Below are 15,351 nucleotides of genomic sequence, written 5' to 3' on the forward strand. Positions count from 1 at the left end.
TTGGGGTATGGAGAGGCGTATATGTTTAGGGCAAAATGTTAAGGCCATTTGGGACTAGTGTTGATAGTGTATGAATCCAGTGTCTCTCTGCTCTTTTCCTTTGTCTGGTGGTCCACCTGCCATTTGATTCCAAGCCCGAGACTCTGAGATATTGTGTCGAGTGGAGTTGAAAATGGTTGACTAAAGGGGTGGACAGCCTACCTTCCCCAATGTTGTGGAGATGTTGCTTTAGACGGGTGAGTATGGAATGCTGGGTTTCTCCTATGTAAAGTTTATCACAAACGGTGCAGGTGATGGCATAGACTATGTTTTTGGATGATAATGTGTAGGTGGCCAGAATGGGGAGACCTTTACCACTGTAAGGGTTGGAAATGTATTTGTGTGAGGTATATAAATGATCATGTTGTGTACGGGATGGTGGTCTATTTGCAGTGAAGGCTGAGTGAACTAATATATTTTGGAGATTAGCATTCTTCCTATGAGCTGTAATGAAGCGGTAATCATGGAGGGGTGGGTATCTAAGTCTCACGTCCTGGAAATTGGACCTCACTGTTTTATGAAAGGTGGTGAATCTGTGGGAGAAGGTGGTGACAAAGGGAAGAAGTTTGGAAGGTGGGGTAGAGAACTGGGGAGTTGGTAGGATTTCAGGGGGAGAGGGAGTTGCAACCAAGGTCAGGGGGTCCGGGGTGAGAGTGAGGTGGATTGAGAAGGAAGTCATGGGGGGAGATTGATTAGGGGTGGGTACAAAGTGGGGTGACTGTGTTGAGGGATAGACTAAGTCAGGGGAATCCGAAGGGGTGTAAATTGACAGGGAGACGAGGGGAGGGGACTGGTAGGAAGTGGAAGGGGGGGGCAGGGGACAATTTGGACTGGATATGGGGAAAGGGAGTAGGGATTGGGGATGGTTAAGGTTGGGGAAGGGGGGTGAGGGGTTGGGAGATTTGGGGTTGGGGTGAGGGTTAGGATTTTGAGTCTGGACAGGGGGATTAGGGTTAGGGTTAGGGGAGGGGGGTGGGGGGTTGGGGAACTTGGGGTTAAGGGGTGCATAAGTGTTAGGGTTAGCTAAGATGGATGAGGGCTTGGGATGTTCTGAATTAGGGAAAGGGGGTGGAGAAGGGGAGGGGTTGTGATTGGGGAAAGGAGATGAGGAAAGGGGATAATTGGGTGTTGGGGAAAGACTTAAGGGTGGGGAGTGGTTAGGGTTAGGGGAGGAGGACTGGGCAGGGGGATTAGGGGGGTTTGGGAAGGGGGGTGGCAGGTTGGGATACTTGGGGTTGTGGTGAGGGGGCAAGGGTGGGGGATGGTTCGGGTTAGTTAAAATGGATGGGGGCTTGGGATGTTCTAGATTCGGAAAAGGAGGTAGGGAAGGGGAGGGGTTGTGATTGGGGAAGGAGGATGAGGAATGGGGGGAGTTGGGTGTGGGGGAAGGACTAAAGGGTGGGGGGTGGTTAAGGTTAGGGAAAAGGGGCTGGGCAAGGGGGATATGGGGGTCAGAGAAGAGGGGGAGGGCAGGAAAGGGGGTAACGTTGGGGGAAATGGTAGGGGAATGGGGGTGATATGGTTGGGTTGAGGGGAGTGAGGGAGGGGACTGGTCAGGTTCTGATCGCCTCCGACCGTGGGGCTGTTGTGGATCTATTTGTGAGGGAGGATTCTTGGAGTGAGTGGGAGCGAGGGTGGCCAAAGTAGTATTTTTAATGGTTCGGAGGAAACGTTTGGAGTAGCCTCTACGTCGGAGTGTTTTAAAGAGAATTTGGGTGGCTTGCTGAAAATCAGAGGGTTTTGAAGAAATGCGGTGGAATCGAATGATTTGGGACTTGATAATACCACGGAAGGTGTGTTTTGGATGGTAACTCGATTTATGGAGTAATGCATGTGTGTCTGTTGTTTTAAAGAAGACTTTTGTTAACATACGTTTGTGGGAATTGTCAAGGGGTTCAAAATACACTGTGGTGTCAAGGAAGTTGACTTGTTTGGGGTCTATGGAAGATTTCAGCTTAATGGAGGGATGATGGCTGTTGAGAATATCCAGAAAGGGCTGAAAGAGAGAGATGTCGTGTTGCCAAATACCTAGAATGTCATCCAAAAATCTGAGATACAGAAGTGGTTTGTTGGGGCATTTGGCCAGCGCTTCCCGCTCCCACTCACTCATATAAATGTTTGCGTAGGAGGGTGCAAATCTCTGGCCCATGGCTGTCCCATGTATCTGTAAGTAATGTTTATGGTTGAAGATAAAGTCATTATTGCTGAGGCAGATATGGAGTAGTTCGAGGATGTCGGCATCCGGTCGGTTAAAGTCTGGGTATCTGTGAAAAATAGAGCGAACTGTTTGTAGGCCATGCTGTGTGTTTATATTTGTGTATAGGCTGTCGATATCCAAGGTGAATAAGTGGGCGGTGATAGGGACAGCCATGGGTCTGATTGTGTCCAGAAAATGGTAGGTATCTTTTATGTAAGCAGGGTGTTTGGTGGACAGGGGGCCTAGAAAGTGGTCTATATATTGAGAAATATTGTAGGTGGAGCTGCCACAGTCGGAGACGATAGGACGTCCGGGAGGGACCTCAGAGGGAACAGTCCACGTGGAGGGGTCTTTGTGAATCTTGGGTAGGAGATAAAATAAGCGGGGGCGGGGTTGGTCTGGTCCGAAGAGAAAATCTCTCTGTTTTGCAGAAATGAGTTTGCGTTGATAGAGGGAGTGAACTATATTTCTAATTTGTGATTGAGTCTGTGGCTGTAGGGTTTCAGTGATTGGTTTATAGTATTTGGAATCTGATAACTGTCTATTGGCCTCCAGAAGGTACTGATGTCTGTCTAAGATAACAATTTTAGAGCCCTTATCAGCCGGTTTTATGATAATGTTGGGGTTCCTGGAGAGTTCTTTCAGAGCTCTGCGTTCAAGAGATGAAAGATTATCGGGGGGGTCAGTGTGTGGTTGATAGGATTGGAGAGCCTGTCTGTCAGAAGAAATGAGTGTTTGGATGGTTTTATTCACCTGGGAAAGTGCTGGTTCCCAGGTGGACGGAAATGTGAAGGGGGTCTTGGGTTTATTCTTGGATTTGTAGAAATGATCTATGATTTTCAAACGCCTATGGTAGTTATGGAGGTCCCTCTGAAGTTCCTCCCGGTTGGAGTGTTTGGGTTTGGGGATGAAGGAAAGTCCCTTTTCCAGGAGTGAGATCTGAGAGGAGGTGGGAGTGAAAAGTTTGGATAAGTTTAGAACTATTGAAGTGGCATCCCACTCCAGATTGGGAAGTATCTGGGGTGGGATGCCATTGTAAGTGGAAACGGTGGAGGAAGAGGCTATAGATGTCGAATGAGGGACGACGGAACTTTGGAGGGTGGTTTTGAACGGAAGGAAGAATTTGCGAATATCCAAATGTGATGTGTGGGTGGGGGTAATTACCGGTTGGGTCTGTGGAGTATCTATAAATTTAGCTGTTGACACCAATGTTGAAAAATAATTTGAGCTGTAGTGGTGGTCCAGTGGATGTTGTCGTCAGTGGTTTGAAATGTATCATGGGGAATTTCAACCAGAAATGGGAAGTGAGTTGCAATGGTATTATTGATTAATCTGAGATTTTCCTGTTGTTTGGCTGTGAGATGGGGTGAGAAATTGAGTATTGGGAAATAAATATCGGCATTGGGGAAGGTAGCCTGTGCCTGCCTGTAAAGGGCTTTCAGCTGTTTAATGGATGTCTGTTTGGGATCCTGATCTTTGTTATTGATTCCTATAGAGAAGATGACAATTTTGGTTGCTGGATTAACTGTCGTCTTTTCGCATATTTTCAAGAAATGATAGATGTTAGCACCAGGGTAGCTGTCCAGTTGGATATTGGGGTTAGTGTGATATGGGATGCGTTTTATGTTTGAGTCCCCCAGGAAGACCACAGGTTTTTTTGGTCTAAAAGACCAGTCCTGTAACTTCCTGTGGGGTCGGGCTAAGTGGGTCGTTGTTTTGAATTTCGGGGGGGAGGTGATTAGTGTAGATTGGAGAATGGGAGGACCCGGACGGTTGCCGGCCAGGTCCTCAGAGATCTGGTTAGTATGGAGGGGGACTCGGGAGGCAGGGGTGGTCCCACTGGGTGCCGGAAGGGGGGCAGGGGTGGGCCCGGGGCTGGGTTCAGAGTGGGCTTTGGTGGTCATGCCGACCTTCTTTGGCCCAATCATCATATGTTTTTCCCTTTCCCCTGGGCCCCCACAGCTCCGGAAATCCGTTCGCCCATGTGAGACCAACCGGTGCCCCGTCGTCCCTGTTGGAGATGAATCAAAGGAAATTAAGTCATTGGTTGTTGTGGAGACATTAGAGGTGACAGAAGGGGTGGATTTTGACAGTGATATGGACTCCAAGATCTGATTTTCTATTAGTTTAACCTGAGTAGCGGACTTCTCATGGACCTGGGCTGCAACCGTCCGGCTCCTGCTTGGCTCTTTTACTGGGGACTGTTTATGATCTGGCTGTTGGTCCTGAGTCTCGGGCTGTGGAATGACAGAAGGTGGAAAAGAGCAGTTTATGGATGAAGAAGGTGTGAGTACTGTTCCGTGATTGGTGATGGGAAAAATGGGAGAGAGTTCTGGGTCAAGTTGAGGGGGTTCCGGCAGTTTCTGGATATTTGAGGGGAAGATGAGGCGTCTGGGTCTTTGGGGTAAAGGTGTGGAGGCCTGTGGTTTAGGGGAGGGGCAATGAGAAATAGTCACCGATTTAGGTGCAATGGGGTTGATGATTTGGTGAGGGGGGCTTTGGGGGTTCTCACTGTACTTTGGTAGGGAGTGCAGTTGGGTAGATAGGGGAGAATTAAGTGGACCGGTGGTGTTCTGGGGTGCCTGATCCAAGGGTGGAAAGTTGTGGGATTGACCTGGTTGGCTCTGTCTAAGATGGCGGCTGATGTCCTCGGAGAGGGTGGACTTGGGGCCAAGGTATAAGGAAAGTCGGTGGGGGGCTTTTGGTTGTGGGAGTGCCGGGAATTCCTCCTCCTCCTCCAAGATGGGAGTGAGTGGCCTAGCTGTGCGGATATTGTCGGATGGTAGGAGTGGTAGATTGGATGTGGTCCTAGTTATTGTTGTGGTTGAGGATTGGTCTGATAGGTCAAGAGGGGTGTTATCTACTGGATGTGTATTAGCGGAATGAATGTTAACCATTTCTTCCACTGTTTTTATGGTTGCAGAAGAGAGACGACTATGATATCTTTTCTTGGCCCAGTTGATGGCTATCTGAAGGGCCAAAGGATTCTTCGGTGTGTCTGCCAAAGATGAAATGACTGCTGAATAATGTTCCTGTAAAATGACCATGTTATTGTGCATCCATTGTGTTGTGTTCTGTTGTACTTTAATCCGTGTAAGTTCACAGGGTGTGGATGGTTTTATGAAGTCTGTAAGTCTATTGACCTGGCGCATCATGCCTGTGGGAAATGTTTGAGAAATGATGGAAGTGTCTACTATGTGTTTATGATGAACTGCTTGTAAAAGTTTGAAGTATTTCTTACTGATACTGCGTGTAACCGGATCAGATGCTTGGTAAGGGGGGTGTGAGGCCTGTCCAGGATGGTGTAAAAGATTCTGTTGGTGGTGGCTATGTTTAATTCCAGAATAGTGTTTGTTTTGTAGCCTAGGGTGTGTGTGTGTGTTTATCTGTAATGACATCAATGGTAGTGGAGGCAAAAGTGGTTGGAATGTAGGTGGATCATGTGGCTGGGGGCCTGCATTAGTCCCCCCACTGCTCAACCGCCCCGCCTTGGTCCTGTAAAAAGACATATTAACCGTTGTGGGGTGGCCTACCTTGGCAATAGCAGGTCCGTTGTCCTCTTTCTCTCAGTTTGGCATTGGAGGTTGTCATTAGAGATGAGGTCCACTGATGGTAGCCTTTTCACGGTTAGCTAGTGCTCAGAGGGTTAGTGAGACCAGGTAAAAAACCGGAGCGTGATGGTAAAACTGGGGCCACAGAGGCCTGACAGGCCAAGGAGGCCCAGCCCCAACAACAATTAAAAGCTAACTTTATTGATTAAAATTCTAAAAGCCAAATAAAACCAACAAGGGTGATAAAAAGTATTTTTAAAAAAATAAAATGTGTGACTAGGCACACTAAAAAAGCAAAAGGACCGAGGGTAAGGGTGCAGTAGAGCAGTTTAAAACCTGACGTTTCGCAGAGGTACTGCTTCTTCAGAGGTATTAAGGGGAATGCAGGCCCCAGCAACTGATATAAATAGTCCCAGGATGGGCGAGAATGGTGAGATCCATCCCTGGGCTATGGTGATTGGAGGAGGAGGAATTCCTGGGTGGGGTTGAGGGTCAGGTCAGAAGGTGATAGGGTAATTGATCATTTCAAATTTTGGAGGGAAAATGATGAGGCGGGATTGGTTGGGAAAAAAAAAAAAAAAAAAAAAAAAAAAAAAAAAAAAAAAAAAAAAGGGGGGGGGGGGGGGTTTGGCTGGAACCAAAGATTTTATGGTGAAAGCGATGAGTAATGGAAATGAACCAGATCCAAATCAGTGGCACGGGCTGGGTTAGGGTTGGGGTTTGGGTTGGGGTTTGGGGTTGCCACTGTTAGGGTTTTGGGCACTGGCCGACTGACTTGAGGATTATTGTAAGGTATGTAAAGATTGTGAAGTTGTGCTCAATCCTGGAATGGAAATTGGAAACTGAAGAGAAGAGGGCCACTGTGAGGCGGTGAAGTGGGGTGGACGTCCGTCATCCACACCGGCTGGAATGGTTCAATTCCCCGGTATGGCATGGGACGCCCACCCCAGAAAATTGACATAAAACTGATAGGGCCAAAAAGTAGTTTTGTGAGCCTTGAAGAATTCCAATTTTTGTTTTAAAAAAAAAAAAAAGAGAGATGGATAAAATAAAAAGAAAGAGGTACGATATGCCCATAACTATGGATTTGTAGGTCAACTATGTTGGTGGCAAAGTGGGGCAGGCATCCACCCCCCATACGGCCGGACAGAGTTCGACTCCCCGACTCAGCAGAGGATGCCCGCCCCAAGTGCCAGAATGGGACCGCAGGAGGCAAAAGAACAAGAATTTTGAAAGAAAAAAAAAAAAAAAGGAAATCTGTCATGAATGGTGGTGTGGACGGTGAATGGGGGTGTGAGCGGAGCTATGTCAATGGTGTAAGTGGGAAAGTGGGGTGGGTGTCCGTAAACCAAGCCAGAAGGAATGGTTCAATTCCCCGGCGTGGTAGAGGACACCCCCCCAAAAAAATGAAAGACCTGCAGCTGAGATTATTATTAATTGGGACAAAATAGAAGGAGGCAGAGAGAAAAAAATAATAAAAAAAAAAAAAAAAAAAAAAAAAAAAAAAAAAAATTAAAAAAGGAGGTACAATATGCCCATGGATGTGGTTGGATAGATCAACTGTGTTGGTGGCAAAGTGGGGCAGGCTAATTTTTGGGAATGGCGGTATGGATGGTGCATGTGGATGTAGCTATGTCAGAGGCAAAGTGGGTTGGGTGTCCATCCACCACACCAGACGGAACAGTTCAATTCCCTGGCATGGTAGAGGACACCCACCCCAAGAAGTGGAGGAAAAACCTGTAGCTGAGATTATTATTGATTGGACAAAAAAAAAAAAAAAAAAAAAAAAGGGGGGGTTTGGGGTATGGAGAGGCGTATATGTTTAGGGCAAAATGTTAAGGCCATTTGGGACTAGTGTTGATAGTGTATGAATCCAGTGTCTCTCTGCTCTTTTCCTTTGTCTGGTGGTCCACCTGCCATTTGATTCCAAGCCCGAGACTCTGAGATATTGTGTCGAGTGGAGTTGAAAATGGTTGACTAAAGGGGTGGACAGCCTACCTTCCCCAATGTTGTGGAGATGTTGCTTTAGACGGGTGAGTATGGAATGCTGGGTTTCTCCTATGTAAAGTTTATCACAAACGGTGCAGGTGATGGCATAGACTATGTTTTTGGATGATAATGTGTAGGTGGCCAGAATGGGGAGACCTTTACCACTGTAAGGGTTGGAAATGTATTTGTGTGAGGTATATAAATGATCATGTTGTGTACGGGATGGTGGTCTATTTGCAGTGAAGGCTGAGTGAACTAATATATTTTGGAGATTAGCATTCTTCCTATGAGCTGTAATGAAGCGGTAATCATGGAGGGGTGGGTATCTAAGTCTCACGTCCTGGAAATTGGACCTCACTGTTTTATGAAAGGTGGTGAATCTGTGGGAGAAGGTGGTGACAAAGGGAAGAAGTTTGGAAGGTGGGGTAGAGAACTGGGGAGTTGGTAGGATTTCAGGGGGAGAGGGAGTTGCAACCAAGGTCAGGGGGTCCGGGGTGAGAGTGAGGTGGATTGAGAAGGAAGTCATGGGGGGAGATTGATTAGGGGTGGGTACAAAGTGGGGTGACTGTGTTGAGGGATAGACTAAGTCAGGGGAATCCGAAGGGGTGTAAATTGACAGGGAGACGAGGGGAGGGGACTGGTAGGAAGTGGAAGGGGGGGGCAGGGGACAATTTGGACTGGATATGGGGAAAGGGAGTAGGGATTGGGGATGGTTAAGGTTGGGGAAGGGGGGTGAGGGGTTGGGAGATTTGGGGTTGGGGTGAGGGTTAGGATTTTGAGTCTGGACAGGGGGATTAGGGTTAGGGTTAGGGGAGGGGGGTGGGGGGTTGGGGAACTTGGGGTTAAGGGGTGCATAAGTGTTAGGGTTAGCTAAGATGGATGAGGGCTTGGGATGTTCTGAATTAGGGAAAGGGGGTGGAGAAGGGGAGGGGTTGTGATTGGGGAAAGGAGATGAGGAAAGGGGATAATTGGGTGTTGGGGAAAGACTTAAGGGTGGGGAGTGGTTAGGGTTAGGGGAGGAGGACTGGGCAGGGGGATTAGGGGGGTTTGGGAAGGGGGGTGGCAGGTTGGGATACTTGGGGTTGTGGTGAGGGGGCAAGGGTGGGGGATGGTTCGGGTTAGTTAAAATGGATGGGGGCTTGGGATGTTCTAGATTCGGAAAAGGAGGTAGGGAAGGGGAGGGGTTGTGATTGGGGAAGGAGGATGAGGAATGGGGGGAGTTGGGTGTGGGGGAAGGACTAAAGGGTGGGGGGTGGTTAAGGTTAGGGAAAAGGGGCTGGGCAAGGGGGATATGGGGGTCAGAGAAGAGGGGGAGGGCAGGAAAGGGGGTAACGTTGGGGGAAATGGTAGGGGAATGGGGGTGATATGGTTGGGTTGAGGGGAGTGAGGGAGGGGACTGGTCAGGTTCTGATCGCCTCCGACCGTGGGGCTGTTGTGGATCTATTTGTGAGGGAGGATTCTTGGAGTGAGTGGGAGCGAGGGTGGCCAAAGTAGTATTTTTAATGGTTCGGAGGAAACGTTTGGAGTAGCCTCTACGTCGGAGTGTTTTAAAGAGAATTTGGGTGGCTTGCTGAAAATCAGAGGGTTTTGAAGAAATGCGGTGGAATCGAATGATTTGGGACTTGATAATACCACGGAAGGTGTGTTTTGGATGGTAACTCGATTTATGGAGTAATGCATGTGTGTCTGTTGTTTTAAAGAAGACTTTTGTTAACATACGTTTGTGGGAATTGTCAAGGGGTTCAAAATACACTGTGGTGTCAAGGAAGTTGACTTGTTTGGGGTCTATGGAAGATTTCAGCTTAATGGAGGGATGATGGCTGTTGAGAATATCCAGAAAGGGCTGAAAGAGAGAGATGTCGTGTTGCCAAATACCTAGAATGTCATCCAAAAATCTGAGATACAGAAGTGGTTTGTTGGGGCATTTGGGTTAGGGTTAGGGTTAGGGTTAGGGTTAGGGTTAGGGTTAGGGTTAGGGTTAGGGGTTAGGGTTAGGGTTAGGGTTAGGGTTAGGGGGCGTCCATAGACTTAACATTGAATCTGGAAGAAAGTACCACATTTGTATCTATCCCATTCATTTTTTACTTCCAAATTCATCACTTGGAAGTAAAAGTTGCAATGAATTTTTTTGGCCTGTAGGTGTCAGTGTCCACCAATAAATGAATGAATGTAGAAGGAAACTTGAAGAGGGGTGTTTAAGGGTCCCGGGGTACGATTTTGACAGGGTTTTTTTTGAGGGTCCTCTTGGGACCCCCCAGAGTAGATCTGGCAGTGAAAGGGACCCTCAGGGGCCCTTGGGACCCCCAGGGGCCCCAGGTGCCATTAGCTCAAAATTTATCAGTGGTTAGGGCCAATTTTTTTTCGGGCCCTGAGAGGGCTCTATCAGAGGGCACGGAATGAGAAAAAAAAATTCTGCTGGATATGTTGGTTTTTCCAGGAGGGGCCCCCAAAATTGTGAAAAATTGCAACTTTGGGGGCCCCTAGCTCGGAGCCGGAGGGGTCTTTCTGGATGGGGATGCCACTGTTGGGCGTTGCTCAGGGCCTGCTTGAAACCCCTTCAAGACTAAGCCGGCGGGCTTGCTCCCAAAAATTTTTTCTTTTTCCCAGGTTTGCACTCCAAAGGGTGTCAGAGTCTCTAAGTCTGAGGACTTAGGGCTAGGGTTCAGAGCAATTTCAAATTTGGACCCCAGGGGCCATTGATGTGTGGGGGCTGAGAGCGTCTCAGGAGATAGTAGAGAATGTGCAAGAATGGTGGTCCTGGGGTCCTTCATTTGGGAGCGAGAGGGCTCCAAAGTTGCCAGGGGCCAAACTTTGCAGGCCTGTAGCTCAGACACGGAGTGGAGTTTTTGGATGAAACCAATGCTGGCTTGTAGTGCTCCAGGGTCCCTCTGAGTCCTGTCCTCGGCCGGGGCCCGCAGGGCCTCGGGACCGAGATATGAGGGCCCAAAGTTGGGCCGGTAATATCGCGGGGGAGGGGCCTAGGGCCACGAGGCCCCAGGCTCCTGGTAGGGCCCCCTGAGATGATGATAAATCTGAAAAACCATGGCCCTGGAGGCCTTCGTTTGGGAGCGAGAGGGCTCCAAAGTTGCCAGGGGCCAAACTTTGCAGGCCTGTAGCTCAGACACGGAGTGGAGTTTTTGGATGGAACCAATGCTGGCTTGTAGTGCTCCAGGGTCCCTCTGAGTCCTGTCCTCGGCCGGGGCCCGCAGGGCCTCGGGACCGAGATATGAGGGCCCAAAGTTGGGCCGGTAATATCGCGGGGGAGGGGCCTAGGGCCACGAGGCCCCAGGCTCCTGGTAGGGCCCCCTGAGATGATGATAAATCTGAAAAACCATGGCCCTGGGGGCCTTCGTTTGGGAGCGAGAGGGCTCCAAAGTTGCCAGGGGCCAAACTTTGCAGGCCTGTAGCTCAGACACGGAGTGGAGTTTTTGGATGAAACCAATGCTGGCTTGTAGTGCTCCAGGGTCCCTCTGAGTCCTGTCCTCGGCCGGGGCCCGCAGGGCCTCGGGGCCGAGATATGAGGGCCCAAAGTTGGGCCGGTAATATCGCGGGGGAGGGGCCTAGGGCCACGAGGCCCCAGGCTCCTGGTAGGGCCCCCTGAGATGATGATAAATCTGAAAAACCATGGCCCTGGGGTCCTTCGTTTGGGATCTAGAGGGCTCCAAAGTTGCCAGGGGCCAAACTTTGCAGGCCTGTAGCTCAGACACGGAGTGGAGTTTTTGGATGAAACCAATGCTGGCTTGTAGTGCTCCAGGGTCCCTCTGAGTCCTGTCCTCGGCCGGGGCCCGCAGGGCCTCGGGGCCGAGATATGAGGGCCCAAAGTTGGGCCGGTAATATCGCGGGGGAGGGGCCTAGGGCCACGAGGCCCCAGGCTCCTGGTAGGGCCCCCTGAGATGATGATAAATCTGAAAAACCATGGCCCTGGGGTCCTTCGTTTGGGATCTAGAGGGCTCCAAAGTTGCCAGGGGCCAAACTTTGCAGGCCTGTAGCTCAGACACGGAGTGGAGTTTTTGGATGAAACCAATGCTGGCTTGTAGTGCTCCAGGGTCCCTCTGAGTCCTGTCCTCGGCCGGGGCCCGCAGGGCCTCGGGACCGAGATATGAGGGCCCAAAGTTGGGCCGGTAATATCGCGGGGGAGGGGCCTAGGGCCACGAGGCCCCAGGCTCCTGGTAGGGCCCCCTGAGATGATGATAAATCTGAAAAACCATGGCCCTGGGGGCCTTCGTTTGGGAGCGAGAGGGCTCCAAAGTTGCCAGGGGCCAAACTTTGCAGGCCTGTAGCTCAGACACGGAGTGGAGTTTTTGGATGAAACCAATGCTGGCTTGTAGTGCTCCAGGGTCCCTCTGAGTCCTGTCCTCGGCCGGGGCCCGCAGGGCCTCGGGGCCGAGATATGAGGGCCCAAAGTTGGGCCGGTAATATCGCGGGGGAGGGGCCTAGGGCCACGAGGCCCCAGGCTCCTGGTAGGGCCCCCTGAGATGATGATAAATCTGAAAAACCATGGCCCTGGAGGCCTTCGTTTGGGATCTAGAGGGCTCCAAAGTTGCCAGGGGCCAAACTTTGCAGGCCTGTAGCTCAGACACGGAGTGGAGTTTTTTGGATGAAACCAATGCTGGCTTGTAGTGCTCCAGGGTCCCTCTGAGTCCTGTCCTCGGCCGGGGCCCGCAGGGCCTCGGGGCCGAGATATGAGGGCCCAAAGTTGGGCCGGTAATATCGTGGGGGAGGGGCCCGGGGTCACGGGACCTCGGTTCCTGGTAGGGCCCCCTGAGATGATGATAAATCTGAAAAACCATGGCCCTGGAGGCCTTCGTTTGGGAGCGAGAGGGCTCCAAAGTTGCCAGGGGCCAAACTTTGCAGGCCTGTAGCTCAGACACGGAGTGGAGTTTTTTGGATGAAACCAATGCTGGCTTGTAGTGCTCCAGGGTCCCTCTGAGTCCTGTCCTCGGCCGGGGCCCGCAGGGCCTCGGGGCCGAGATATGAGGGCCCAAAGTTGGGCCGGTAATATCGTGGGGGAGGGGCCCGGGGTCACGGGACCTCGGTTCCTGGTAGGGCCCCCTGAGATGATGATAAATCTGAAAAACCATGGACCTGGAGGCCTTCGTTTGGGATCTAGAGGGCTCCAAAATTGTCAGGGGCCAAACTTTGCAGGCCTGTAGCTCGTACACGGAGCTGAGTGTTTGGATGAAACCAATGCTGGCTCGTAGTGCTCCAGGGTCCCTCTGAGTCCTGTCCTCGGCTGGGGCCCGCAGGGCCTCGGGGCCGAGATGTGAGGGCCCAAAGTTGGGCCGGTAATATCGTGGGGGAGGGGCCCGGGGTCACGGGACCTCGGTTCCTGGTAGAGGTGCCCTAGTGGGTCTAGAATGCAGTGGAACGGGTCCTCTGTGGCACTTGCACTGGAAACCCGGGGCCTCCAAAAATCTCAATGCCAGCTTGTCAGGGGAAAAAAGAGTACTTTCTGACCTCTGAGCAGCCCAAGAGGTGCAGTATGACTACTACTTCCAAATTTGTATCTGTTCAATGGATACAAATAGATACAAATTGGGAAGTGAGGTTAGGGGCTGGGTGAAGCACTCCCCTCTAGCCCCCCATTGAACTGCATCGGCACCCTATTGGTCCTCACAATACTGCAGCAAAGAGCATTTTGTCCTCCCACCAGCAGGTGGTGAATGTGAGTCACCCGTCTGCACACAGGAGGGAGGGGGGTCACATCCTGGAGGAGAGTAAGCACTTCCCCTTTTCAGTCAGCCGAGCACATGGTGAGGAGCAGAAGACGGCACGTTGTCTGGAGCCAGAGACGGACAGGCCACACTGCCAACACTTCCCCTGACATCCTGACAAGACTTGAGAGGAATAATTTGGACGTGAAGGACGACATTGGAGGTGAGTTTTGTCTGTTTTTCATACTTTGAACATATAGTTTGGCTGCCACAGGCCACGTGCTAGCTTGTGCAGGCCTGCTAGCCTGAGCAGGCCATGTGCAGGCTAGTAGCTTAATTATGTGGCCTGCCATTTGCAACACTTTCTATGACTACTTTGTTCGTCTGCTGATTGCTCCAGACACAGCCCTGGATGTCCAAGCTGAGTTGTGTGTCTTCACACTCAGATACTCATCTCAGCTTGGACCTCCAGGCCCTGAAACAGAGCTTCCTGCCAGAAAAAGAGTTCTGTTCCCGGGTAAAGAGTTCCTCACCTCAGCCTGGAGCTCTGGGCCCCCGGAGCAGAGCCTCATGCCCAGAAAAAGAGCTCTGTTCCTGGGTCAGGTCCTCCAGATGTCCTTTATGGCACCTCCCGGGTCCAGGCAAGGACAACTTGAAGTGGCATTGTAAAAGATAGAAATCTGGTAGTCAATGTTAATAGATAGGAATCTGGAAGTCAATGTTAATAGATAGGAATCTGGAAGTCAATGTTAATAGATAGGAATCTGGAAGTCAATGTTAATAGATAGGAATCTGGTAGTCAATGTTAATAGATAGGAATCTGGAAGTCAATGTTAATAGATAGGAATCTGGTAGTCAATGTTAATAGATAGGAATCTGGTAGTCAATGTTAATAGATAGGAATCTGGAAGTCAATGTCAATAGATAGGAATCTGGAAGTCAATGTTTACGAATTTGGAAGTTATATGTCCAGAGGTTCTGGCCCGGACATCCTCCAGATACTGAGCTCTGCTACTTTGCCAACAGGTTCTTTTGAAGACTTAAATCTGTTCTCCCACCAGCCATTTTCCCCACAGGTCTAATGAGTCAGCGCACCCCTCTACCATCCCCTGCCTCCTCCTACTCCCCCAATACCTCGTCGACCAACACGAGCACCTTATCGAGCACAAGCCTGGAAACGAGTCCGGACAAACCGGGCCGGGAACCGGTTAAGATGAGTGAGGAGGCTGCCAGCCAGACCACCAAACAGCAGGCCCCTGATGGGGATGCCAACAACAACACCAAACCGGATGGCCCTAAACCGGATCGTAAAGTGGGTGAGGAAGACACCGTAAACACCACTGGCCCATCTCGCCGCTATAAAACGCTTTCTGATCTGTCAAACTGGTTTGATGCAGAAGAGACTGGGGAAGCAGAAGGGCCGGTCCTCCAACCGGACTACAGAACGTTGCCGAGACGGGTCAAAGGTTCTGCCAAGAATCAGGGGTGGACCACCGAAAGCAGCCCTGATGCCGAACAAAACTCACCACCACTGCAGTCCCTTCATGAGCCCGAAGAGGGCCCGTACCACGTTCAGCCAGGTGGTCGACCAACCAGCCCCGTTCCAGTCGTTAAAGCAGGGGATGGAGGGTCAAAGAAAGATGGGAAAAGTTCTCGGTAGAGTCAAACATGACCCGGCCACAAATCCACTTTGGTGAGTGCAGTTTTCTTTAACTGTGACTTAGAAATACTCTGCATGTGCTATGAAATCTGCAAGGCCTTGATTTGAATCTGCATCATTACATACTTTGGTTGCTAGTCAATGTTAATAGATACAGTTTTGGAAGTCTTAGTTTTTCAATGTAAATAGATACAATTTTGGAAGTCAATGTTAATAGATACAGTTTTGGAAGTCTTAGTTTTTCAATGTAAATAGATACAA

General features: G+C 50.3%; 1 protein-coding gene across 1 annotated transcript; it reads left to right on the forward strand.

Annotated features, from left to right (window-relative positions):
- Nucleotides 1–13,349: 13,349 nt before the first annotated feature.
- On the forward strand, nt 13,350–15,086 carry LOC306766934 (uncharacterized protein; the record flags this gene model as incomplete). The annotated part of the gene is made up of 3 exons (XM_079254792.1): nt 13,350–13,653; nt 14,492–14,746; nt 14,828–15,086. Coding segments are annotated over exons 1-3 (641 nt in total), but the record flags the coding sequence as incomplete, so codon positions are not given.
- Between the last annotated feature and the right edge of the window lie 265 nt (nt 15,087–15,351).

This window comes from Telmatherina bonti, assembly GCF_933228915.1.
Source record: "Telmatherina bonti genome assembly, chromosome: 15".
NCBI lineage: Eukaryota > Metazoa > Chordata > Actinopteri > Atheriniformes > Telmatherinidae > Telmatherina > Telmatherina bonti.